The 27,448-nt window shown below is 41.5% G+C and overlaps 1 protein-coding gene across 2 annotated transcripts in view; it reads left to right on the top strand.

Moving 5' to 3' along the window:
• Positions 1 to 27,021, top strand: part of SETBP1 (SET binding protein 1) — a 261,815-nt gene extending 234,794 nt beyond the window's left edge. For both annotated transcript variants that reach the window (XM_086769922.1, XM_086769923.1), the window contains exons 6-7: positions 19,714 to 19,881; positions 25,292 to 27,021. In XM_086769922.1, the coding sequence (XP_086626048.1) occupies positions 19,714 to 19,881; positions 25,292 to 25,848 (725 nt within the window). In that variant the 3' untranslated portion in view covers positions 25,849 to 27,021. The remainder of the gene's footprint in view (positions 1 to 19,713; positions 19,882 to 25,291) is intronic.
• The last annotated feature ends 427 nt before the right edge of the window (positions 27,022 to 27,448 follow it).

Raw genomic sequence — 27,448 nt, 5'->3', positions numbered from 1 at the left:
GTTTCTTCATGGTCCCTGCAAGCTTTCCCACCACAGCTATCATACGTCAAACAGGCAATGAGAGACCTGTAAAAGCTCCGTCAGCCCTCAAGTGTCATGAGAAGGACACATACTGAGACTCTGCTGCTGCACCATGCCTGCATTGCTCTACTTGCTGCTCGGCCTCCCCTACCTATTTAGTCTATATTAATTTGTATTAATTCCTCTGTCAAAGCCATACAGTTTCATTTCCTTGGACTATTCCCTTCCTTTGTGCTAAAGCTGCTTCCCCTGCAACTAACAGACTTCAGCAAGTCTCTGAAAAGGGCAGTTGGATTTAATGGCATGCAAATAAATCATATATAGAAGGACTGAGGAAAGCTAGAGCTGTACAAGAGTAATAAATAAGGCTATTATTGTCTCCCTGTCCGATCCAAAAAAGAGCAAACAGCCTCAGCATGTTTCCATGTAATAAGCATTGTTTCTAGTTTACGAAAGGTAATTTTCTTTTCATGTTCTTGTTACTTACTATTTTTGCCATAGCTGAGGTAAGAAGTGTTCTGCTCTGATTACAGATAGGGGAAACTGAGGCAGGAGAGTGTAGACTAGGACTTGCCTTTATAATATTAGTCATCAAAACCCCACGTTTTGTCTACTGGGTTGCCAAGGTCCCTGCTATCAGCTGCTCCCAAGGATTTCACCAGACCCCATGGGCAACTGGCCTCTCCAAAAGTCAAGGCTCCTTATTTTGCTGCCTAATATCAGGAATAGGTGACGTATGATTTCACTCTGTTTGATTTCTCAAGATGTTTTAGCAGCAGCAGTGTCTCTGTGTCCTGGGTCCTAGCACTGTGTTCAGCCTCTCTGAGCATGATCCAAAGCTGGAAGGAAGCAATAACATCGTTAATTTGCGTTCATTAGTGCAACCGATAATTGAATAGGAAAATGTGGTTAAGTGAAAACAAGGACTGGAAGCTTAAAACCTGTTATCCCTTCCACCCCTTCAGCCTTCGTGCTCACAGAACCTGCTCTTAGTCCCAGCAACAGGCTCTCAGAGTCCATTGTAGCCCTGCAAACCTGCACTTTCTCTCCCACCCTGCCCTCAGTGCAGCCACATCGAGCTGCTGGGGACTGACCATGATCCCCGCTTTCACCTCCCAGGCTGCCTGCATCCCCCCAGCCAAGCTGTGGGACTTCTTTCTGCACAGCATCACCTCAGGAAGAGTTACACGTTACCTGAGGGAGAAGGTGGTCCAGGATGCAGAAAAAGTCATGAAGGACTATTCAATCACCTCCTAGTTTTGCAAACCTATCTACCCTCCTTTCCCCGCAAAAAAAAATCTGCCCTCAAAAAATCAGTGATTAGGTTTGCTAATTTTAAGCTGATTACTGTTTGCAAAATGAGTCGTGAGAAAATTGGTTATCAACATAACGTTTCTGATAGTTTCCCCGTGGGAGCAGCAGCTGGCCTGCTCTGCCAGCACTTTAATCTTGCAGAATTGAACCCTGTGGGGTGCTGTGTGTTCTCTAAAATGTGCTGAAGTAAAACAATACCGAGGGTGCTAAGGACCTGTCTGGAGGCATTCAGCACCTGGCAAGATCAAGCTGCAAGTCATGCCTCTCCTTTCTTAATAAAAATTGCTTTGGGGGAGGAAAAAAAAAAGAAAAATCCCTCCCCAAAATATGTCATCTTTGAAAAACCAATCTGCCTTTGCAAGACAGGCTATAATTGAATCCCAGCTGAATGCAGCTGCAGTTGGGGTGAGGTGCCAGCGTCATGAACAGCATCTGGAAAACCACAGAGAGCCGCAGAGCGGAGTTTCATAAGCGAAGAGGCTCTTTAAAATATCCGCGCGCCTGTGTGTGTGTGCGCACGGGTATAAATAAAATAGGGAAAGCTAAACAGACGATCTGAGGCCAGAATAGCAGTGGTGGAGAAAATGGCGGCTGAGCCCTCCGCCTCACAAACCCTCCGACTCGATAAGCATCCTGCAGGACCCTGCAAAGATGACCCTCCTGCATCCTTTCTCCTTTGCCATATCCAGCTTCTTAATGCAAGCGCGAGACTGTTTACTTCATCTCCCCATCTCTCCGAGGGATATGATTCACACGTTTCCAGATTTATTTGAGCAAAATGCAATAAATATGCTGCTTCAATTTTAACTGCTGGAATGTAGCCAGGGTTTTTAATGAATCTGGCCTGTGCGATTGAAGTGGTCCAGGATCTCAAAAGCTCTGGGCACTGTTAGATTATACACACAGACCTACACACACACACACGTATCTCCCCCCACCTCCCATTCCCTTGGGGCTCAGTCACACGCGACTGCAGGTTTTTCAGATTCAGCTCTGGTTAAAATTAGCAAAAGCCTTTATTATTCAAGAAGAGGAAGGATTCCTATCACAGCTGCCGAGAACTGCCATATTTTTCTTGGATTTGCTGCACCGACCTATTATAATTTGGCTTTATCTGTTATTCGTTTCTTCCCTAAAAAATAGTAGCAAGGCTTGGTCCTGTCACCTCTGAATTTTAATTAACAGTTCATGAAGATGACTGCATTAATCTGTAGCTGGACCATCATGGATTTTTTTTTGTTGTTTTTTTTTTTCCTGTGCAACTGGCATCCTTAAGGTTTCAATCTTTTGTAGTAATGGTTTGTAACAAGGTGCTGTCGGATCTCTGCTGAGCGAGGTGCTAGTTTTGCAAGCTTGAACAAAAGATGTATTTGCAGCAGCTGTAAACACCTTGGTTTAGTTATCAGAGCAGGTGGGAAGGGGCTTTTACACCAAAATCTGGAGGCATATAACTCAAGTGTGGTTATATGAAGTCAACCACCAGATTAATTCAATTCACAAGCTGCGTGTGTTTAAAAGGAAAGCAAAACCAGGAAAGTTAGTTACAATATAGTAAATACATCCCATGTTAACACAGTAAGAAGGTTTTGGCCAGGTCCCAGGGGACAGCAGACTAAAATCACTATGACCTTTTGGAACAAGCTTGCTCTGGTAGAAATGCAGTGCCACTGCTGGAATTCCACAGTTTCTAATAGGTGCAAACCGAAGTGGAGGCGTATTGCCAGGGCCACATGGAAAATCCAGAGGATGTCTATTCTCCTGTGCCTCCATCTGCAGATAATTGGTTGAGCACTAAAATTCACAAGGAAAATTTTGTTTTAGAAAGATGATAAAGAGAACAAACAAAAGACAGGAAATTAAAATTTATGTAAACATAGTGGTTCCCAGAGCAACTATAAATGAGCCACATTGCATACATAGATGAAGGCATAAAAGTTAATACCATGTGCAGCAATACCATACACTATGTAGGTACCCTTGGGACCACGTTACATTTGCTATGGGACCCATCATTTTGAATGGTTTGACTTTGACGCTTTTAAAGCCTCAAACATAACATTGCACTAATGGCAGGTGGGAATAGGGTGTTCACTGTTTGTTTGTTTGTTTGCTTAAGAGGAGAAAGGACCATTTGAACAGAATGAGGCAGAAGTTGTAATTTTTCTCCCATTGCATACCAGAGACAGAAGTTGCGGGCTTTGATCTCAAAGATTTCAGAGGAGTTTTGCTGGGGAGGTATTTCTTCCCTCTGATTTAGTACTCACAAAGTGAGACAGCAGGAATGGAGACCAGCTCTCCTGTTGAGATAGGGCAGCGTCTGCTCAAACAATGAATGATAGCACAACATAAGGTACAAGGCTTTTCCCTAAGTAAATGTGGGAGTGCAGAAAGGATTGACTTGGCCGTGCACGCTTCAGCTCTGAAATACCTAAACTCCTTGGAAACATGCCTTCAGCTTACTCTTCTATTTTTTGCAAGTGGTTATCCTGAGTTTGCTTCTCTGCTCCCTCATGCAGTTGTTGACATCAGTAGCACGGGTGTAAAATGTCACCAGATCAGAAGGCAGCCAGCATTCACCTTGCATTTGTATTCATGACTACACAAGGAAAAGGGTAGCAGCAGGTCAGGCCCACTGAGATCCACTGAGATTACTTTGTCGATGCGGGATGTTTATGTTCTGATGGGGTGTTTTATAATCGACTCTTAAAACTGTGCCGCAGCCTATTTGTTCTGGTTTCATGGCAGAGCAGATTGGAACGGGGGAACTGTTATTGCTTTCCAGGGTCATTTTTTTTGTTTTTCCTTTTTCTTTTCTTTCAGGAAAGGCGTTGCATCTGCTCCCTTCATCTTTTTGCTCAAAAGTTTCCAAAATTTCCAAAAAGTAAAGTGTTTGGTTTAGAATCAGATCTAGCAAGCTTTCCCAAGCCACAAAGCAGGGACTGTGCCCAGGAGCAAGTGCCCCTCCTTGCTGTCCCACGGCACTCCCAGCTTCTTGTGACGACTTCTCCTTTGTAAGACCTTGGCATCCGTGACAAGACCTCCTAAGGCTACCCTCTCCCTGTCCCCTGTTGTGGTGGGTTGACCTTGGCCAGCTGCCAGACACCCACCCACCCAGCTGCTCTCTCACTCCCAGAGGAGAAAATAAGGTGAAAAAACCTGCAAGTTAAGGTAAAGACAGCAACGGAGAAACATAACAGGCAAAATTTTCCCTAGGCATTGCCAGTCTGTGCAGATGATGTGATGTATCTCCAGGGGAAATATGAGCTGCAGGAGGGAACATGTACTGCACATGGTCAAGGTGCACCGATGCAGTGAAACCAGGGCCTGCACCCCTTGGTCATCAGCACCACCTACTGACACCTTCATCGGCTGAGGGCCTCTTGTCCAGTTTTTCCTGGCAATAAAAGGCCAGGATATGTGGTGTCATCTGGGGAGCTCAACCACCTGTGTCTCCAGCCTCTGTGCTCCAGAGATGGACTGCTTACACCCATCCTAGCAATAACGCCAAGAGGGCAGCTGTGATAGGGAATTGGATTGGGGCCCAGGAGACCCATGCTGACTTGCTGTGAGATGATTTGCCTGCGATTCATTGGGTCATACTTTGATTTCTGAAAGTTTGGTGTCTGGATCTGAGCTAGCCAATGTGGGTAACTCTTGGAGCAGTCAATCGTACCCAAACATAGGCATCTAGCTCAGGTGGAGTGAGTTGACCTCTGGAGATGTCTGCTTCTCTCTGAGGATCATCTAAAATCCTAAAATAACGTAGCTTAGACTTAATTTTAGTGACTTGGAAACATTTTGATGTTTCTGTTTCCCATTCAATTTCTTGTTCTTACCACTTTAGTTTCCTTTTCCTCTTTAGCAATGTCGTGGGCTTCTCACTTTTTATATCTATTTTGGCTTGTACAGTGGGACCCCAGACTTCACTGAAGCCAAACTCTTCATCTAATTAATAATAATAAAAAGGGAGAGTGATACACTCTTTGTGCAATTTTTTTTTCTAATTCCTGTTCAGTTGAAGCAGTTCATTTCTCTTGAAACACAATTGAAATGTCATTAGTATTTTCATTAGCATGATGACTGATGCTATAAAAGGCAGGCAAGTAGATTTGGGGCCGAGGTTGATAAATTTTCATGATGTTTTTGTAAGACTGTGCTAAACACTTCAGAAGTCACATGCCAAATGTTTCCAGATCATTTAAAAGTACAGAAGACTCTTTTATTTTTTTTCAGTTTGACTTCTGGAATGAGAAACAGCCGCACAGCTATACAGAAATAGCACAGCAAGCCCTGAAAATGCCCAGCAGTTGCTAAACATTCTTTTTCTTCATTGAAACAGTTAATCTTCATCAATGAAGATATTTTACTGATGCATCTTTGGTGTTTTGTGGGGTTTTTTTTCCCATCTTTGAGGATTCACATCTCTAGATTAAATGGCTCTTTTGTTTGTGGGGAGGAGAGACATTCCTGTGGATAAACCCAGCTTAAGACCCGACCATAACTTAGGCTGCCTTCAGAGGCTCTTTTTTGAGAGGTTGAGTTGGATTTAAGTGATATATGTGTGTAAACCATTATGACGGTTTTGCTGCCAGAGCCTTTTCCCATCACTAAATGGACAGTGAAAAACGGATGAACAAGAGGGGAGAGGAAATGTTAAGCTTAGTTAGTTGTCTAATAATTCTGAAACATTCTGCCCTCTTTGCTTTGAGTTAGCTTCAAACACAGATGAAGCAGATTATGCACTTGGGGTGGTTTCTTCTTGTATTTATTTCATTGATTCCTTCTGTACAGACCAGCAATTACAGAGCTGTGTCCTGTAAGTGCCTGTGTTTTTCTCTCACCTGCAATTTTGAATTGCTGGCTTGTTGACTTTTTAAATTTTTATACTCTGTTTACTGTCAGGAAAAAAAAAAAGAAAAAAAAGTACTAAATTTTTATAATGTCAAGTAAAAGACCCTTGTCATGGGAGAGAAAAAAAAAAAGTATTTTTAGTTTTTTTCCTGGATAATAAATGCATCCTAAGGGATCACAGGAAGTTTCCACAGTTTCCATTTTACCGCATGTATACTTTGATGCCCAGCATTGCAGCCGTTTTGCTTCCCCTTCAGGGAAGAGTTGACAGGGCATGTTTGTGTTACTGCTTCAATGGTGACAAGGGGATATTTACAATCATGAGATATTTCGCTACCCACAAGAGACTTTGGGACAAGTGAAAATGAAGGCTCAAGGCTCGATTCATTTGCCCACATGTAATTGTCAACTGTCATTTGAGATACCTAGGATATCCTGCCTGGCCTCCAGCTGCTCTTGCAGAAGGGCAGAGGTCTCGCCTGAATCCCTTTATCATCTCTGCCAGCCTCCCTCAAATGTTTTGAATACCTCAGGGCATTTCAAATACAACCAGGTGCCTGTATACAGTTTACGCTCCTGGCCCAGGGGTGCACCATCCACATTTGAGCCTCTCCATTTGAGTAGGAAGAACTTAAACCTGAGAGGTGATTTGGCTGCAGACTTTCGGGGGGGGAATGGATCCTTTTGCCTAAATCTGGGGGTCTACAGCATAAGAACACTGTGTGAGTTATGTTTCTCAGCTTTCATTATAGTCAGAGGAAGTTTAGCCAGTGGAGCCTGGAAAGTAATTAATCGTGGACTTAAGTAGACCCCACTTTTTCAGATGAATTGCCCACTCAACTTTAATTTTATCTCTGTTGACTCTCATGGCAGCTTAGACACAGCTCTCATGTGGACACCCAGGTTGCAGCCACGTGAAGTGAGATGAGGTTCCCTTGGTTATTAAAACACCATCAGAAAGGTGTAAGTCCAAATCTACAGATTTATTTTTGAAGACAAAATTCTAAATACTGAATCTGATTGAGCTATTTTACTGGGAAGTTGTCCCAGTAGGAGAAAACAAGGCCTGAGTGACTTTTCAGCACTCAAACTGCTAAATAAAATCCCTTTAGATTTCTTCTTCCCAGAATTCTAATTTTTCTGCAAAACCTCCAAGGCCAGATTTTGCAAACAATTGTCTGAAACTGGGACCTATCCTTAGGTAAATCTGTACTGGGACATGGAGTGCTGAGAATAAAGTATCAACTTAATTTCAAACACAAAGGTTGGAAAGCCTGTGCTTGGCAGTTTACTCAAGTTCATTGTTTTTCCATAGTTTGATGGCCTGACCCAAATCTCATTCAGTGTCAGAATTTCAGCAGATTCAGCTGCTATTGAATCTTTCTTTTTGGATAATAAAATTCTGCCACGTTAGGAAAGCAATCATAGTTAAACAAAAGCTCTGCTTGTATCATCTTTGCTTCATCCTTAGGCTCTCTTAGAGTGGAAGCTTAAAGAGAACATAGGGAAGTGATTGTGCCCCTGTACTGAGGCCACACCTTCAAGGCTGTGTGCAGTTTTGGACCCCGCAGTACAAGAAGGACGTTGACATGCTGGAGTGTGTCCAGAGAAGGGCAACAAAGCTGGTGAGGGATCTGGAGAACAAGTCTTACGAGGAGCAGCTGAGGGAACTTGGGTTTTCTAGTCTGGAGAAGAGGAGGCTGAGGGAAGACCTCATTGCTCTCTACAACTGCCTGAAAGGAGGTTGCAGGGAGGCAGATGTTGGTCTCTTCTTCCAAATAACTTGTGATAGGACGAGAGAAAATGACCTCAAGTTGCAGCAGGGGAGGTTTAGACTGGATATTAGGAAACACTTCTTTACTGAAAGAGTGGTCAGACACTGGACCAGGCTGCCCAGGGAAGTGGTGGAGTCAGCGTCCCTGGACTTATTAGAAGAATGTGTGGATGTGGCACTGCAGGACATGGTTTATTGCACACGGTGGTGTTAGGTTGATGGTTGGACTTTATAATCTCGGAGGTCATTCTTCCCACCTTAAGATTCTATGATTCTATGATATTCTGACCTTAATACACCTTTCTGTATTTTGTCTGCCTGGTGCTATAGGAAGTGAAGTTCATTAGCTGAAGAACCTAAAATATCCTGGTTTGGCTCCAGTAAATGTGAAAACTGAGGACAGGCTTGGACAGAAGTTGAGGAGAAAAGCACTCTGGAAATTTAGAGTGGCTCAGACGTAGATGTGCAGCATTCAAGTTGATAGCATAACTCCGAATGTCAGCGGTTAAGAGCATTTAGTATGCTCTTTATTCTGGTTCTTGTCAATCTGCTTTTCACACATGTCTGTAATAAGCGAATTCCCTCCTCCAGTTTCTTCCCAATTTATTCTTTGTCTCCCATTTCCATCTATTTCCCTGTTTCATTCCACTTTGCACTCTTCACCTCTTTAACCTCTTCTTCATCACTCAGATCCCTCTTGTGTCTATACTCGACGGAAGCAGTCTCTGACCTTATTACATGTGGTCTCTCTGCCATCCTTCTTACACTGTTGTGAGAAGCAGTCTCCAGCAAGAATTTTAATGAAAACCACTCTCAGTAAAGTATTTCCTTCAGAATTTTCCTTTGAAAAAAATATAAAATTTGAAGATTTTATGCTAACATTCATATCAGAGCAACGGTGTATCACTGAGGTTTTTAACAGGATACAAGGAAAAGGATGAACATCAGGAAAAATCCTGATTTCTACATCAGTCTTTTTTTTTCTCCATTCACAGTAACACTGAGCTTTAAAATAAAGCCAAATGTTGTACTGCATTTGATAATTTTCAAATATTTTAGTAGGTTTCAGAATACCATGAAAGTCCTATATACCATCGTGCTAGCTAACTATTAAATTTTTTCGTTGCTGAGGTTAATTGACAGTAACACTTACGATCTTACCTATACATCTGTTTAAATAGATTTCAGTTTTCGTATTGCAGTGAATTACTGTGGTTTCGAGAATGAAAGGTAAAAAAAAAATACCCCATATCTATTGATCTGAAGTACAGATAAGGCGAGAGAAGAAGAAAGATGTATGCACTCCCAGTGTGTATTATTTTTCATCTCTGCTGCTAATAAAGCAAGCACTCATTTTAGTGATAAATCAGTGTTAAGGTGGGATAAATGGACTCAGATATTAAAACAAAGCCAGCACGAAATCTTCTAAAAATAAAAACTCCTCTATTACAGTATCCTAGATTGCAGGGTGTATGGGGACTTCTATTAAGTGCTGGGATTTTACTTCAAATGCATGTCGTTCTCAGAGTATTTCTCATTGTACAAACTGGGGCATAGCTTATTACAGATAAAGAAGAAAAATGAAATGACTAGGCTGCCCAGAAGGGAGAAAGCTAACTTAGAAGTCAGCAGTCTTGGATGCTCTTATCAGCTCCGTGACTTTCAGCCCATCCTCATCCCACCTGTCTCCAAGTGCCTACCATCATAACTTAGCCACTTTCGCTTGCATCTGGAGTGAGTAGAAAGGTGTGGACCCCTCTGGGGAGTGGTTCAGATATTACTGGACTAAGCTAGATGGTGGAGGTGGCCACTTGGTTCTTTTATTTTCATTTTGTTTAAGAGTATGGGTAGCTAGGTTCGAGCAACATCCCTGGTACCATTTCCTTTTCCAACACAGACTTCACCACAGGACTACTTCAACTGATGCAATGTAAATATAACATTTCAGGTACAAAGAAAAAAAAAATCATCTGAATTTGTGCATCATACAGATACTGTCTTTTGCTGAATGCATACACAGGGAGAATGAAGCCTTATCATTCCTGGAGGAACATCGTGCTGTTGTTTCTCAGCAGACGTCTCTTAGTCAAACTTGTTCAGCAAGATTTTTGCTAATTATTTTGCTAACTTCTCTTACATTTCATCGCTTGTTATACACTGGATGTGCCTGATAAATGACTCCATCATTACACCAATCCAGCCCTTAAGCCTCATTCGTCCTTTCCCCACTAGCAACTTGACTCTTTGGCTCAGTCTTCATGCCAGCACTCTCCTATCAAAGCTGTCAGTGTCTCATTTAACTGGTGATAAATACAAACTGCTCCCAACTCCATTTGCCTAGGGAATATCAGCTCTATCTGCTATGTTTAAAAATGATCATGCCTGTTGTTAAGAAAAACAACATCTCAAAACACCACCCTTGACTTTTCTTGTAACTTTCGGACTGAAATTTCCCCATCTGTCTTTCCTCGGCTGTGTTCTTGAGAAAGAAATCGTATCTTCTGTTTCCTTCCTCCCCAGTGAGCATTTCCTCATCCACTATGACAGCTCATCTCAGTATGACTACTCATCTCTAGGTAGTTCCTTGCTCCTAGCTGCAGGTCTTTTCACTTCTGCCCCTCAGAGTACCTAATGGCTTTTTATACCTTAAAAAGAGCCCTTTAGCTCACTTTTCCACCTAACCGTCCTCCCTCAAACACTTCTTTTTCACTTCACTTCACTTCTTTCGACGATTTTATTTTTTATCCTTCCCCCTCTGTGAGAGAATTTAGTTCTTCATCACTGTGCATTAAATGATTCGTTCGCTGAGATGTTTCATGGCAAATTTCATTTCTCCAACACCATCCGTCTCTGTCTCTCTTGATTCTATCAGTCTACAACAACTGTAAACTATAACTTTCTGCTCAACTGAAAGTTTCAGGGTCTGGGCAGGAAAAGCTTTTGAATCCATTACCAAACTTCTTTAGCTTAAATCTGTGTTCTTGAGGCTCCGGATCCTGTAGCCTTTGACTCTGAATTAGTCTTTTGAACCCTCGAGTTTTTCTCTCATTGAATTTATTGATTGCTGTCATCTGCAGATAATGAACATGTTCTACTTTTGTCCAACTTTTACTGGAAATCCTCATTCACGTGTTCATCACTTCCTGGCATGACAAAACTTAGTTTCTTCCATGACATTTTCAGATCCCAGTCCCACTCTGTTTGAAGAGCTGGGGGCCCTGGGAAGGGTATGAGCACATTTACAGCCCAAGCAGGTTACTGTCCCATACTGCCCTGGAATATGACCTGCTTCCACCAGCTTTATTAAATTTTCATCTTTGAGTACATGAAGGACTGAGTACTTGTCACTTGATAGTCCGTGACTGAGGCTTCATGTCCTTAATTCCTCAGTCTCCTGACTCAGGCACCCTTCATTTTCGTGCTGGCTACATCCAGAGGAGGAGGGAAGGGAGTGAGATGGAGGATACATGGTTCTTCCTGTCCCAATACAGGAGAATGCAACCACAAAGCAAAACCAAAAGGCAAAGCTCAAGACTCCATCTCCTAGGAAATCTAATTCACTTCAAATATAGGCTTAAAACAGGCCTGAGATTGGCCTTTTGAATATTTCAAATTACAACTGATCATCCTTTTAGCCAGGGACTCATCCTGATGATGAGAAAAATAATGCTTCCTTATCCTTTCCTCCTTGTGTTTAGCTCTTTCACCAATAACGCTAACGTCTCTGTTGTTTTCAAACATCACATGTGATTGTAGGCTGCAGATTCCTGCAGCCTGCAGCTCCTTGCACTCCTGCGGGCCACCTCCCAAGAGTGGAAGATGATCTGAAGGCTCTACAGGCAACCCCACAGCTGTATTTAGCAACGGCAGCTGCTCCGCTTGCTTAAGTAACGCCTTGTGAGTCTTCAGGTATGCAGCAGTTGCCACTGTGCTCCCTGTCAGGGAACACAATTATCTTCAGAGAGAAGTGAAGAGGAAGACTTGCACCGCATTTCTTGAACTCAGGCACAGAGATTCACCCAAGTAGAAAGGAATGGCAAGACGCATTTAACCTCATTAGTTTCAGTAGGGCTGGCTTTGTGCAATCCGTCAGTGTACAGATACATCAGGGGAACTAAACTATTTCCACATGTCATTTACATAATGGATGGGATGTGAATTGAGTCCTATGGAAGAGAAGCGCCCTGGAGGCAGTAAAGTTTATCACAATATGTAAGAGTTCTTTTAGATCGTTGCATTAAATTTCCACTAACAAGATAACAAATTAATTGTCTGCATTACTGTACTAACCCAAAGCGGATAAAGTGTATGATTTCAGCAGAGGAAGGCAGCTGTTTAAGACAGCTTGGTTGTTATAGGAGGAGGCAGAAGAGATTAGCGTGTCTCCCAGCATTTGCGTGTCACGATGCCAACCCTCCTCCTGCCCCTTTAAGAAATCTGGCTCTTCTCTAATCTGATGTTGGACTTGAGGTTTATTAGTGAAGTGAGGGAGAATGAGTAAATCAACGGTATCAGACAAGCCTCAGGACATCTGGAAATTGATCATTCTGCAGAAATAAGCACTCTGTGTTTATTAGCTGGGAGTTCATCACTATCGCTTCTCTTTATCCAATTCCTAAGAGATTTCGAAGCTATCATCATAGCATTAGCTCTTCTGACTGTGCTACTGCAGATAAAGATCAGAAGATCTATCTAATGATGGCTTTCTCGGTCTCCCTCTTTCTTTCTCTAAAGCTATCCTGACTTAAAAGAAAAAAAAAAAATAGAAGTAGGAAAATAATCGGAATAAAATAAAGCAGCCTCCATGTCTTAAATTTTTGCCCGTTGGCAATGAGAGTAATTTTTTTATTATTGTTATTATTCTACAGGAACTTGGTTTTATTCAGGGGAACACGTCTTACAGAACAGAAAATCCCTCATAGAAGAGGTGGAATTTGAAGTTTCTAATGTGATGGTGGAAAAGTGAGGAAGATAAAAGGACCTAAAGCCATAAAGCAATGCTGTACATTGAAAGTACAGTTATTTTTAAATGATAATACACATCAAATAGAAGCCAGGGAAATGAATTCCATAAGTTAGAAAGGTAATAATATTACTTTAAGAAGAATAATTACTTTCCTTAACTACATTTATCACATAGTAATTCAGTTCTCCCTTCTGGAATATGGTGCAATGCCAGACTTCTGACTGATTTATTTAAAATCAGCCTTAAGAAAAGATTCACCCAGATATGAGGTTTCTTCTGGTTCTTTATTCAAAACAGAGGAGTTATCAAAATGCAAATACTATGTCTAACTTCGTGTTTAGATGTGCATTCCTGTACAGCCACATTGCGTAGCTACATTGTGCAAAGGCACTGGGAGAAAAATTGTTTGTAAGAGTTTTCCAGTAACAATGGTCAGATGTATAAACAATTTAAGTACAGCTGTGGATTTCCAGAAATCTGTGGGGAGTACGAAATCCAATGTAACAAACTCTCTAAAGAAAAATCTTCCTCAGCAGAAGCTTCACCAAGATCAATTTTTATCAGCTGATTTTTGTCCATTTTCCAATGGCAACGTAACATTTATTATCTCTTTTGAACTGGCACTTCGAGTTCCAGCCTGGGTGCTCATTGTGCTAGATTCTGTACACAAATTAAGGATGGAAGGGTGGATGTTGTCCAAGAACCTTTCCATATAAGTACAAGAGGAGAGAAAACAGATGAACACAATAAGCAGAGTGAGCATGATTTAACAGTAAAGCAAGGATAGTTAATAATCCGTTTGTACAGAGCTGAGTACAATGGAGCTAGACCACATTACTTGCAATGTGAATACTTAATAACAACAACAGTAATGACTAGGCCTTTAAAATTAATATATTCATTATCAGTCAGAGCTCATAAGTTGCTTAGCCAGTGAATGAAGAATGCCAGTTTTTTTTTTATCCAAAGTATCAGGGGACCCATAAATGTGTAAGAAGACGACCAGTTTCACATCAGTGTTGTGTTCCCTCACATGCAGGCTTTCTGCCAGTCTGCCCTGAATTAGAATAGTGCTTCTCTTGATTCACCCTTTTACTTCTGATTATTACGACTATTTGTTTATAATCATGCTATCGTTGGTTTAGGTTCTTGATAATCTCCTTCATGCCTGCCCTTGCTTTCGAAGCTGTCCTTTCCCATTGCCCTTTCTCATTAAACAAGTAATGATTGATTTCCTTCCTACTTTGTGACCCATTGCTCACTTGCATGTGCACATAGTGTTGTCTGTGCTATCAACAGCACCCAGAAAAGTTAAGGTGTGTGTCTTTCATGGGATGAAGTGGGCTCTAATTTGGAGGAAATGTACAAAGAATGAGAGACGGGTGATGAATAAGGTTTCAATCAAGCCACCCGTGTACATCATCTTGTTCTCTCTCTGGAGCAGCGGCTAAGGATAACGTACACTGGAATCATGGATGCGCGTGTGTGAATTTTAAACTCTGAGCCTCCTGTAATGGTGTGGCGGATGATTTATTTTCACCTGATTCAAAGATGAGTAGAACTGGAAGGTTCTCTTATGTAAGGCCTTCTGAACAGAGCACACCGTGTGAGAAAAAAAGACCAGCAAAAGGTGATGATGCCACACCAGGAGGTCTATCCACTCAAGTGACAGACCTCCCACTACTGTAGCATGAATCACAGCCATGTGAGCAAATCGCTGCACCTCCATGGGTTTCCAACGGTGCCTCCACATCTCTGTTTGCATTTTGGTATCTGTGAAAGAAACCTGATGGTTCTTCCCTATTGGCTGCTCCACATCCATAAATTACTCCTGTTCCTCAATTTAGATGACAATTTCAGTGAGGTGAGTGATATAGACTGAAATAACCAAGTGCCTTAAACAAAAGACAGATGGCTGAATCCATGATTCACCAGCGATGAGCTGCAATTGGGCCATGTAGACTTTGAAGTGATTCATTACATTTGTATCTCTTCTGTAAGGGGGAGGATTTTCCTCAATGATTTGTATGACCTTGCTAAACCCAGATAGGTGGTAATTGAGCAGCAACTACTTCTTTAGAAGAAACAGAATAAAAATATTGAAAATATTGACTCACCCCAAAGGCAGTAAGCAGCACTTTGGTCTTTGACCTTTAAGCATCCTAGGGTAGTCAATAACCTGGCTGTTAGACGCTGTGCCTGCCACTGATTTTGATTTGGGAGTAGTTTAACCTTGAGCCAAGATCCAAGTAACCACGGCAACAGGAAGTCAGCTTCTCCATCCAAGGAGTGGGAATCCATAAATCAAGGTCCCTAATGCAAACACTGTGTGTAGGCAGAGATTTGAGAGAATAAGTGGTTTGTGAGGGATTACCTTTGAAAAAAAATGGATGACTGTCCCTTGACATGTTGAAGCACAGCTTCACAGAGACTTTTTTTTTATCAATAGAGGTCAACAGGTTACAGCTGCATGTTTTCATATGGCTCTTTATGTAGGCCCTTCAGTTTAATTAGAACCAGATGTTAAATTTATGAGGTTGTTAGCATGATTATGTACCATGTGCACATGCATATATGTGTATGCATATTCATACATGCACCCACATGTGCACATTTCTTGCATACTAACTACATTCGTGAATAAATAACATTAAGGCTCCAACTCAAGCACTATGGAGTGGTGAAACCTCACTTTTGCATATGCACAGTTCCATAGAGCTGTCATCCCATAGGCGTAATTACCTGGTCAGATATCCTAGTTATTCTATGGGATGCTGCTTTATTCAATGTATGGCGCTTACCTAACGAACATCGGTTTGGCAGTCAGATTTTCCTCTTACTATTCAGTGTGTGACATCATGTCTCATTTTTTCCACATTTCTAAGCCTTGGTATGAATAGATGAATGTTTCATGAGTGTTGATAATTTTATTTTTGCAGCACTGCTCTTCAGATGAGGGGTGTATTATTGTTCTCATTTGTAATAGGGAAGATGAGCAGAGAGAGATTGAATTTGAATGGATACAATTCAAGATGCTTAGTACTTGATTTGAGGCTCTGGAAGGATGTGTGGTCTAATAGGCAGAAACTTCTCTGCATATCTCCACCAAGCCATGGCCTGTGATTCTGTCTCACTCCTGACTGTTTCTGTGCTCAGACCCTTTCTCCTCTGTTGAACCCCAGGCTCATATCAGGTCATAGGTCCGTCAGGACTCCTGTCACCCACTGGCCCACTCTGTAGCCCCATCCTTCAGACTCCTCTCGATAGTGCGGTTCTTCTGTGCCTGAGTCTGCTAGAGATCTTTTCCACAGTTTCCGAGTCACCTCATACAGGTGTCCTGATATTTCACATTTCATGTGCAAAGGACAAATGCAGGTACTGTTCATAGCAGCTCCAAGCTGCAAATACAAGGAAATGTTGGTTGGTACCTGGAGAGGCTGAGCGCAGCCAACAGATGTAGATGTTTGTGCAGCATTTTCTGGCTCTGCTTCAAGGTCTTCTTGATCTTCTGGGAAAGGTATCAGGGTACTTGTGGGAACTCTTTCAGGAACTCCCAGGTGCTATCCAGGTGCATCCAGGGATAGCAGCAGGGGCTCACTGCTGCAGGGGACAAACATCTCCGTCTTCTGACCAGACCTGCTGTCCAGGGAGATTTGCTGCTACCTTGGGGCTTGGATCAGGAAAGTCATGGAGACACACGAAACCAAATTCAAGTGGCAAATCAAACCAAGCAAAGATGGCAGGAGACTTGCATGAATGACCAAGGAGCTCCTGAGTAATGTCAGATATAAAAACCTCTATAAGCTCCTTATAGTCAAACTGATGAAATATAGACTAGATAAGTGTACGCTGAGATGGATTCAAAACTGATAGAACTGCCAGGCTCAAAGTGTTGTCATCAGTGGCGCAAAATCCAGCTAGAGGCCAGTCACTAATGGTGCACCCAAGGTGTCGATACTGGGGCCAAAACTATTTAACATGTTAATTAATGACCCGCATGAAGGGATAGAGAACATCTTCAGCTAGCTCATAGAAGATACAAAACTTGTAGGAGTGGTTGATGTAGAGGGTCATGCTGTCATCCAGAGGAACCTCAACAGACTGGAGAAATGGGCTCACAGGTACCTCATGAAGTTCAGCAAGGACAAGGGCAAAGTCCTGGGGAGGACTCCCACCTGGAGAGGAATAAGCCCGGGCACCAGTATCTGTTAGGGACTGACCAGCTGGAAAACAGCTTGACAGAAAAGGCCCTGGGGATCCTGGTGGGCACGAAGTTGACCATGATCCAGCAATATGCCCTTGCAGCAAGGTTGTTAGCTGCATAATACAGCTTTCTGGGCTGTATTAGGGGAAGAATTACCATCAGATCAAGAGAGGTGATCTTTCCCATTTATTCAGCACTGGTAAGGCCACACTTGGAGTAGTATGTCCAGTTCTGGGCTCCTCAATATGATAGAGACATGAAGATATGGGAGAGAGCCCAACAAAAGACCATGAAGATTATTGAGGGTATGGGACATCTCTTCTATGAAGAAAGGCTGATACAACTAGGACTGTTCAGCCTGGAGAAGACAATGCTTAGGGGGATCTTATCCATGTGCACAAATGTCTGACGAGGAAGAGTAAAGAAGATGGAACTAGAATCCTCCCAGTGTTGCCCAGTGTCAGGACAAGAGGCAATGGGCACAAAATGAAACATAGAATATTATGTCTGAACATCAGAAACCACATTTTTACTGTGAGGATGACTGTGCACTTCAACAGGTGTCCTGGATTCAGCAGGGATGGAGTTAATTTTCCTCTCAGTAGCCAGGGTGTTTTGAATTTCATGTGTGAAGAATGTTGATAAAACACCCTGACGATACGAGTTGCTGTTAATGAGACCAAGGACACTGTCTGGCTTTCCAAGTCTCGCTAATGTGCAGATGGAGGAAGCTGGGAGAAAGACAGACAGAATAGTTGATCCAAACTTGCCAAAGAGAGTGTTCCATGCCATAAACATCATGCTCAGTATCTAAGTGGGGGTTGGCCAGGGCGGGTGTCTCTCTCTTTTGTTTGCTGGCATCATTCCCTCTACCTTGCTGGCTCCCTCTCACTCCTTCACTTGCTGCTCGGTTTCGTTTCCGTGATCATTGCTCAGGACGGGCTGTATCGGTCATTGGGACATCAGGTGGTGAGAAAATATACATCATTCATTTTGTATATCTGAATATCCTTATATTCTGTTTTTGGTTTTTTTTTGTAGTTTTGCTTTGCTATTTTAGTAAACTGTCTTCATCTCAACCTACGAGTTTTCTTTTCTTCCCAATACTCTCCCCCATTCCCGCTGGGGAGAGGGAGGGTGAACAAGAAACTGTGGGGTATCTTGGGCTAAACCATCACAACAGGTCACCCAGAGAGGTTGTAGAATCTCCTCTACAATCTTGGAGATACGCAAATCCTGACCACGTATAGTCCAGTGCAACCTGCCCTAGCTCACCCTGCTTAAGCAGAGTGGGGTGGTCTAAGTGATCTCAATAGAAGCCTTCCAATCTCAGCTGCTCTGTGATTTTCGAACCTTTGTGTTATTTAATTGCCAAAATCTGATACTTTTTATCTGAGGCCCATGTGCAGGTTGAAATTTGAAAAGCGAAGGAATTTATGAAGGGTTACCTGTGAAAAATGAATGACCATCCTGGATATGTTGAAGCCTAGCATCACAGAGACTGAGAGAGGTATTCATAAGCTGGCAAAGACATAACACAATGTCCTGACCCTAGCAGACTTTTGTTCTGGCCTAATGAGAGTGGGGGGCTACTGGAATGCGACTCCTAGCAGCAACTGCTAGGAGTTATCTAAAATGGGAAAAAAAATCTCCCAGTCTCCTTATAAAATGTGACTGAGGCATTTTAGCTGCCTTTCTGCTTGATAAATTCACATACCTGTATATGCAATATGAACTCACACAATATTACGTATAAATGGGTGGATACTCATTCAGGTCTATGAGGTGAGTAACTAATATGTAAAATTCAGTCCCAGCAGTTTAAATTTGACACATTTACAAACAAACAAACAAACAAAAAAAAAAGGGTTCAAATCACAAGAGAGTTTGAGAAACATTATTGAGGGAGAAATCTAGCAGCCCTGAGTGCACAAGTTTTATTTTTCTGGAATATTTGTCCTCTTTGGTATATTTCTGCCACTCATTTCTTCTGCATTGTAATCCCTAGGTAGAAAAATGTATGACAAATTTCTCTTGTTTTTAAACTCCTACCTCTTTATTGAGTTGTAAGGTAAACTTACATTAGGCAGGGGATTCCTAAAAAATAAGTGTAATGTACTTTAGACAGGGAATTACATACTGCGGCTGTTCCTCATGCCTCCTACTTACTCAGATAGAACACCTACTGAGTCAAGTCATTATAGTAGAGAAGTGTGTGAGTGTGGAGTACACTACCCAGAAAATGACAAATAGAAAATGCCAGTAAATACAGACATCAAGCACATCTGTCTTTGTATATATATCAAAGTGTGTTTTTGCTTGGAGAATAAAAAGTAGCAATGTGGATTATTGTGTTGGTTTACCATTGTTTATAGAGATCAGTGATGGTACATCTTGAAACAAAATTATCAAAGCCAAAAAGTAACAGTCATGGTCCTTGCTAGTATCAAGACCATATTACAGGCTGAGGAAAATATGGAACTATATCAGGGTAGCAAGGACAGCAATCGACTACTCTTTTCCAGATATCACCCAAACAGGTTGCTTTATCAATATTCATCCAAATTTTGTTTCCTTCCCCAGGAATTGCAGGTCCCCACTTAAAAGCAGACCAGACTTCACTTCATAGTAAAATGGAAAGTTCTGCCTGTAACATGATGACCAGAAGGAAACCAGCAGCTGTTGACAGTGTTACAATGCCAACTCCAGTATTATCTCTCCTACCTTCATCATCAGCAACATCTGAAGCAGGTAATGTTGTTTCCCTCCATCCCCTCTATTTGTTCCCTGTCTTCCTTCTGGCACTGCGCCGAACAATATGTGCTTGTACCGCTCTTCCTGATTGGAGAAGAAGCTGCAAATGTGCATATCTAATGTGATAATCAGGCTGTAATTTTTCTAACACTTTCTTATCATGATCACATCTTGGCATATCAAATCTACTTTATTCACATACCACCACTTGTGCAATAATGAGAACAGAGGTAGCACCAGCCCGTATGGTCTAGCAGGGGACTCTGAAGCAAGACTCTTGGGTTCCTTTCTCAGCCCCGTTGTTCATTTATTTGAATGTTCCCATCCATGTAGCGCAAACATGCCAAGTACACAGTGAATAGCTAAAGAGCAGCTGAGATTTCTTTCTGCATACTTCAGTGATTTTAGCATAATATTCTGTCTTGCAAATGCGAAATTGTCTGGGGCAATGAACGGTGATTTAAAATATATCAGAATATATAAGTCAGAATAACATGTTTTTCAATCAAATTCTATTTTGTGCTTCTATTTTGAATCAGATCAGAAAGGTGATAGCTTTATACAGTCAGAAACTGAGCCAAGTCATTCAGGCATCATCATGCCTTTTCTTGGGCATGGATAGAGAGGTTAATCATTCATTGTATCTTAATTTCCAGTGAATGGGGAACCCACAGTATATTACCCTACATGCAACCATTCGGCATTTTGTAGTCTTGTCAAACTTTTGATTCTACATTCACAAAAAAACGTATTTGTGTCACTGAGTTAAGAATGATTATGTATTTAATTATGCAATTGAAGATGCTGTTTCAGTTCACTCGTTTTGATTTTTCTTTCATTTCCTGAATAAACAGTGAAAACAAGGGATTCGTGCTGTAAAGTAGCCTCTATAAAGCTAAATTTTTATATTAAAAAATCAGGATTCTCTGTTTAGCCTTTACTACTTTCCTATATATAAACTGAGGACAGATTTTTAATGCAACAGAGAATGAAAGCACACAAATATTTTATGATCAGTTTCAAGATGAAAGTCTGTGCATGACTGCAGAGTTCATTCTTTCCATTTTCAGAAGTCTAATTAAATTGTTGGTTTATCTGTAGCCCAGATGTTGAAATAATTTAGTGAAAACGGAAAGAACCTGTGTTAATGGGAAAACAGGACAGTGCTACAGGTTTTCTGTAATTAATAAGGAGCTCTTTGAAAATTCCTCCATTCATACCAAGTTGACAAACTGAGCCCAGCTGTTGAGCAAAATCTTCTCTGTGCCATGTTCTTCCAAGTAGCCTCAGACAACTCCGAAGGGATAGAGAGTGACAGGCAGTAAGGATCTTTAGTGGTGCAAACACAACAACCATCCGGAATAAAGTTAGGGGAGCGATGGAGAACTTCCAAGGGGTCTGACTTACCTGGGCTCACCTCCTCCTTCAAGACTACTGTACTGGAATGGGTCCTCCAGCCTGCTTTAAGCTGCCCTTAGAAATATGTATTTTTGGTAGAGATTACCTCAGAAGCTATTTCTAATGTCATATCAATCCTCTGTGACTTCCCAGCATGGCCTGTGGCTATTTCAGTTTGTCTCTGTCTATGAGACAGAGCCTCACTGCATCTGTGTATCTGGGAAAGGGAGAAGCACTGGGCCTCCATGCGCCATATTTTAAACATGTAACACTGATTTTTAAGACTAATACTGGTTCATGTTTGTTGCGGGCAGCTAGGTGAGGTTGTCAGGAGAGCAGGCAAAGGACAGAGGAAAAGTACAAAGCTTGTGCTGCATCAAGTATTTCAGATTTCTCTTCACTGTGGGCTGGATTGTGACAAATAGCTTCAGGTCCTCTTTCGCACCTTCTCTTCAACTCCTTTTAGATGAATTCCACTGGGTAGAGTAACATAAGTCTTTGTTCCAAAGCAAGATTTCCATGTGCAAACAGCAAAGTATATGCAGGAAGAGAACAACAAAGTCTGAAAACAATGCAGATCAGCTTGGGTCCAGAGTTGGGTAGGGTCTGTCTGGGTAAAACGGAAAAGGTTAATATTTCACTTTGGTTTTCAGCAGAGCAGTATATCACATGGCAATATAGTGAAATATTTTATATCAAAGATTGTTCACCAAGAGCTTCCAGATGAATTGATAACACCTAATGGCTCTCACTTCAATACTGGTTTATTTTGGCAGATCTCCCTGATATTTTGTCATAGGCACACCTCATCAAATCTTCCCCCTGCAGACCCATCAGACTCTTTTCCACATAGTCTCCATACTCCAAATGTAGAATCAGATGTCCCTGAGTCTCAATAGTCAAAATAATATTGGGTTTCCTAATATCTCCTTTAAAAAGCTTGACTTGAAAGCATATTACTTATTCAGTACATGCATTCTGACTGTTGGCAGGCTGTGTAACACAACTCAAATATTTTCCAGAGTTTGCAAGTTCAAAGGCTTGTTAGGAAGAAAAGCAAAAAAAAAAGCGTTATTAGTAGCTTCTAACAGGCTTCCTGAGAAAGTCATAAACAGCCCAAAGCATTTACAAAAGAAAAATTAGTGCAGTAAGCCAACACAGAACAGCATAATTTTTTTTTTTCCTAAATGAAAAAATTAGCTTCTGCCCAAAAAGGAAATGGACGGTCAGCTTGCAAAGTTTTATGAGGGCAAAATAAGTATCTAAACAACTTAGGAAGAGCTGTGGTGTTCAGCTTATAGATTTACATGTAAGGGTAGATATCTACCCATAACTATCTGGATATCAGTTAATTTTTTGAGAATGAGGCAGTTTGGCAGAAAGCAGATGCCTCCACTCAGGCACTGTATACTCAACACCAGGCTTCACTTAGGACACCATGTTTGGATGAGCTGGACCTCTTGGGTGCCTAAGACACCCATTGGATTTGGCAGGATGGACAGAAGACCTGCACCTTCCTTATCCAGTATCAGAGTGTCAGCAGGATGTCTATGTTCATCTTAAATGACATTGAGTTCCCATTTTAGAAACAGATGTCATCCTCTACTGACTATACAGACCAGATCTCCATTGACTGTGATGGGATGGTAATACTGATCTGCAGAAACAAACAACTACAGATAAAACTCAGTAAAGTTATAAAATCTTTGCAGATACTTGGCTAATGTTTTGTTCCAAATTTGTTTCCGGTTGTTTGGCTTACTTTCTTTCCAATGAAAGTTGAGAGCAATGCCAAATCTCCTGATTTCACCATGAACTTTGCAATTTTTCCTAGATTTTTGCTAAAATTCCCATCTTCGAGATTTCCATCATCAACTCAAAAATTTCAGCTTCACTTTCTGGAAAAAAAAATTCTGCCTCTTGAATATGGGAATTTTTTTAAAAAGTCTTGAAAATACGCCCTTGCAATAGCAATAAAAATCAAGATGTGGACAGTGAAAATGAAGAGTATGTAAAATGTTTGATTTCTTAAATCTTCTGACCTGAAGCTACTCTCAGGATCTGAGAGGGTCTCAAAGGAGTTGAACGCTTAGTGTTGGAAATATTGAGGCTGTATATGTCAATCACCAGTGAGGCTAGATGAGAGTAATAATTTTGTGTGACAGGATCTAACCTTTTTTTGATCAGATGACTGAGAACTAGCTCACTGCCACTTGCCCATAGGGCTCTTGCATGCACACTTTTTAGAGGTGACCTACTTGAGAGGAATTTTGTGCAATTAATTATCTTCTCTTGAGCAATTTGGATATTTCATTTCCTTTCTCTTTTTCTTTGGTACCAAAATGACCGCATTCCTCTTTTCTTTTGTCCTCTGTGAATCACAAACTGCAAGTGGGTTTTATTTTTCTTCTTGGTGTGGGGAGTGGGTTACATATGGAAAATGTATTTTGTTTTGTAATTAATGAAAACCAGACTTTGGGAAGTTTGCCATCCAGGTCTTTATTTATAAGAGAGCATATGTCTGTGTTTTGTTTATGACTCACTCCTACTTCTTGCATTGTAACTTGGGTTTGTTTACGCAAGCTTTTTGCTGAATCCAAGCAACATGGTGGTATAAGAGCCAATAATTTATGTTCTCCGAGAGGGCAGGACAGTGAGTGAGGTTTGTATGCTGAATCTGTCATAGCCCATAGCGAGCAAGAGGATATTCTACCACTTGACAGCTCCTGGTTATCTACAGAAAATGCTAGAATAGCAACTTTATTTAAACTACTGCTAGAAGATTAGCCTGTTAGCCATGAAGGGAGTGATAACCTCCAAATGAACCTTTCTCAAAATCTTGGCTGCTCTGGAAAATTCAAGGATTTCAAACCCAAATGACTGCTTGACAGTCAGGTGTAAATTAAGTTTGCAAGTAGATGTGGGCTGAGGTTAATTTAGTGGAATGTTTTATTCTTTACTGAAAAGAAATTCTGAACTCCATCATTTCTTTTCCAGCAGCACAAAATGGATATGTTAGGAGTGAAAAGGAGCACCAATTCTTGCAATAGCAGAATTAATACATTCTGTTGTTTGGGTTTTTTTTCACAAAGAAGTAGTTACTTATAATCCATGTGCAAATCCTGAACTCTGAACAGATGCCACGTTCAGTAAAGGACAATGAGACAATTTAAGAAAAACAAGCAAAGTCTCGTGTCCTAAGCGAAGGACCAGGAGCCAAGAAATGCTGGGTACTCTTTCCAGTTCTGACAATGACTCACAACATGACCTTGGCAAGAGACTTAACTACTTTGGACTTCATTCAGATCTAAAGTAAGTGATCTGAACCAGGAGTAAGCTTACTTCGGGGGCCATTAAAGTCAATTACATGACTGAGTAGTTTCAGCTAGTATCTGTGGCGATGATAGTAAAGAAACCCAGGCAGGGTTAATGAATTTGCCACGGGTGGAGTGACCCGCACAGCTTGTCTGTGCCCGCTAGTTTCAGTAGCAAACGCTTTTCATGCTACCTGGCATCCATTGCAGGAATTAAAGGCCAGGGTGAAGACATCAGTATATGTTTGGGGTATAGAAAGTTTAATAGTTATGGTGGATCAATATGACAGCTATTCTGTGCAGCCCTTCCTTCCCTCCCATTAAAGCTTTAGAAATGAGAATGAAGCAAATCCATGGTAAAACATTGCTACAGAAAAGCTTTGTTGCTTTGGAGGAGAGGAAAGCTGTAGAGAAATCTCTGAGGACTGCTTAACAGTCAAAGTTGTGTTTTAAACTAGGACAGTAAAAAAGGAGGTAACAGCAATTCTTCTGAAACTCCAGTAAACAATCTTTTAACTTTCTTTTAGTTACTTTTCTATGCAGAGTCCTTTCTCATGGTCATTGCTTTTTCAGTAGTCACATTCACCTTCTGAGCTTTAAAGGATCCAGATTTTGTGACGCTGAGATCAGGCAAGGGAGGGTTTACATTCGCTGTTGCTTGACCCACTCCTATTTCTGTCCATGTCTCCCAACAGCCAGCCCACCACTGAAAAAAAGGTTCAAGCGTCGTGAAATCGAAGCAATCCAGTGCGAGGTGCGCAAGATGTGCAACTACACCAAGATCTTGTCCACAAAGAAGAACCTGGATCATGTGAACAAGATCCTGAAAGCCAAGCGGCTGCAGAGACAATCAAAGACAGGCAATAACTTCGTCAAGAAGCGGAGGGGGCGTCCTCGGAAGCAACCCCTCTCCTTTGACGAAGACTCCAGAGACCAAATGCCCGTTCTGGAAAAATGCATTGACCTTCCTAGCAAAAGAGGTCAAAGACCGACACTCAACCCTTTGCTATTGGAGCAGGCAACCACTCAAGATACAATCATGGCCACCATCGAGGCTGTCATACACATGGCTCGAGAGACGCCACCTCCACCACCTCCTCTCCCTCCTCCCCCTCCTCCACCCCCTCTCCCTCTGCCCCGGACACCCCGAGTTGGGAAAAGGAAAAGCAAATCCCCACAGGAGGAAGATGAGGATGTGAAAGTGAAGCGGCACCGAAAAGGCAGAGGGAGCGAAAGCGAAGGCCTTCCCTAAGGCCAGCGCACCCCGTCAGATGTTGGGTGCCGGCAGCAGGGCACGCTGGGACTGAGGGACTGGAGGCACATGGTCCGCTTCGCCCCTGTGGCAGCACCGGATTCACGCGTCCCTTTGGCAGCCAGAACCCATTGTGGAGAGCTGTGCCAGACGGGGTTCTCATCTTCCTCTTCATTTTTTTGTCCCCAGCCTCCCCAGGAAAGAGGGGGAAAGGGAGTGGGAAAGGTGATGGGTAAGGGGGGGCTGAGGGGGAGTATGTCAAAGTTGGAGAGAGCATCTACTTTGCAGAGTTTCCAAAACTAATCAGCATCTCAGCATTGCTGTTCTCATACCGTACCCGGAGGCTGGAGGTCTTCCTTGCAGAGAGCTGAACGTTGTCACTAGAGCTGCATGATCGACTCTGATTCTGTTTGGCGGGCCAGGTGAAACTAAGAGTAACCATACAATAGTAGAAATCACTGTAAAAAAAGAAAAAAAAAAGAAACAAAAAAAAAAAAATCCCAACAAAAAATAGTGTAATGTTCTCAACTGTGATCTTGGTTATAATATGTTTGAATTTTTTTTTTTTTACAGTTTTATATACCTACAAGGCTTTGGGGCAGCATAACCCAAAATGCCTGGCTCCTGCTAGAACTATATATTTATTTCTCATTTACTTGCCTAGTTACAACTAGCTGCAATATAGGCAATAGAAAAGTAGAGCCTTACACGCGCGCACACTCATTCTGAGTGCTATCCCAAGGAACGATGGAATATCACAGCATTTAAACTAAGGTGTACATGGATATTCAGTTATGATAGCACATTTCTGTGAAGCAACTTGGCATTTTCAATGGCATGTGAAAAAAGGGTCATCCATCAACCAAGTTGTTTTGATGCTCGGTACATACGAGTAGAGCACAGCAAGACACTTCTGGGGAATACAGTTATAATAAACATGGACAAAATAACCAAAAAATAATAGAAAAAGGATAAAAGAAAAAAAAAATAGGACAGAAAATATAAAGTAAAAAGACAGGGCCCAAACCTACCAGTTCTTACCACCTGCAATTCCCAGTGAAATTGATGGGAAACCCAGGATCTGAATTATTTGCATTGGGTAGCAATGCATTGATGTGTTCTTTTGAAGAAAATAGATAAAGTAGAATGTTATAAAAAATAGAGAACAAAACCCTATGGAAAATAGGTTCTTTCTTGGCAATTATTTCTTAAAAAAAAAGAAAAGGAATAAGTGTTCTTATCTGAAAATAAAAATACAAATGTTCAAAGGGTATCACCACTGAAATTGTATTAATGCCACTTTGGACATGTTCTCCAAGTTGTGGTTGCCTTAATAAACTAAAAAACAATTTTTTTTTTTTTTTGTACATAATGTAATTATAAAGCTCTCAGTCTGCATGGATGCAAACTGTGTGTGACAAATCGTCTCTTTAAATGGTCAGTTCAAATTGTACATTTCTCATTCGAGTTGTACGTTAGCCATTGATTTGACTTGGGTAAAATACTCAAGTTCCATTTCCACAGCCCAATTAAAATGTTTAACTAAAACAAAGACTGAACATGAAGCTGTTCCATTGCAGTAACAATGCTTTTAAAAAAA

This window comes from Chlamydotis macqueenii, chromosome Z (assembly GCF_036417535.1).
Source record: "Chlamydotis macqueenii isolate bChlMac1 chromosome Z, bChlMac1.mat, whole genome shotgun sequence".
Lineage (NCBI taxonomy): Eukaryota > Metazoa > Chordata > Aves > Otidiformes > Otididae > Chlamydotis > Chlamydotis macqueenii.
Note: the sequence above shows the minus strand (reverse complement) of the source record. Positions and strands in the feature narration are given on the sequence as shown.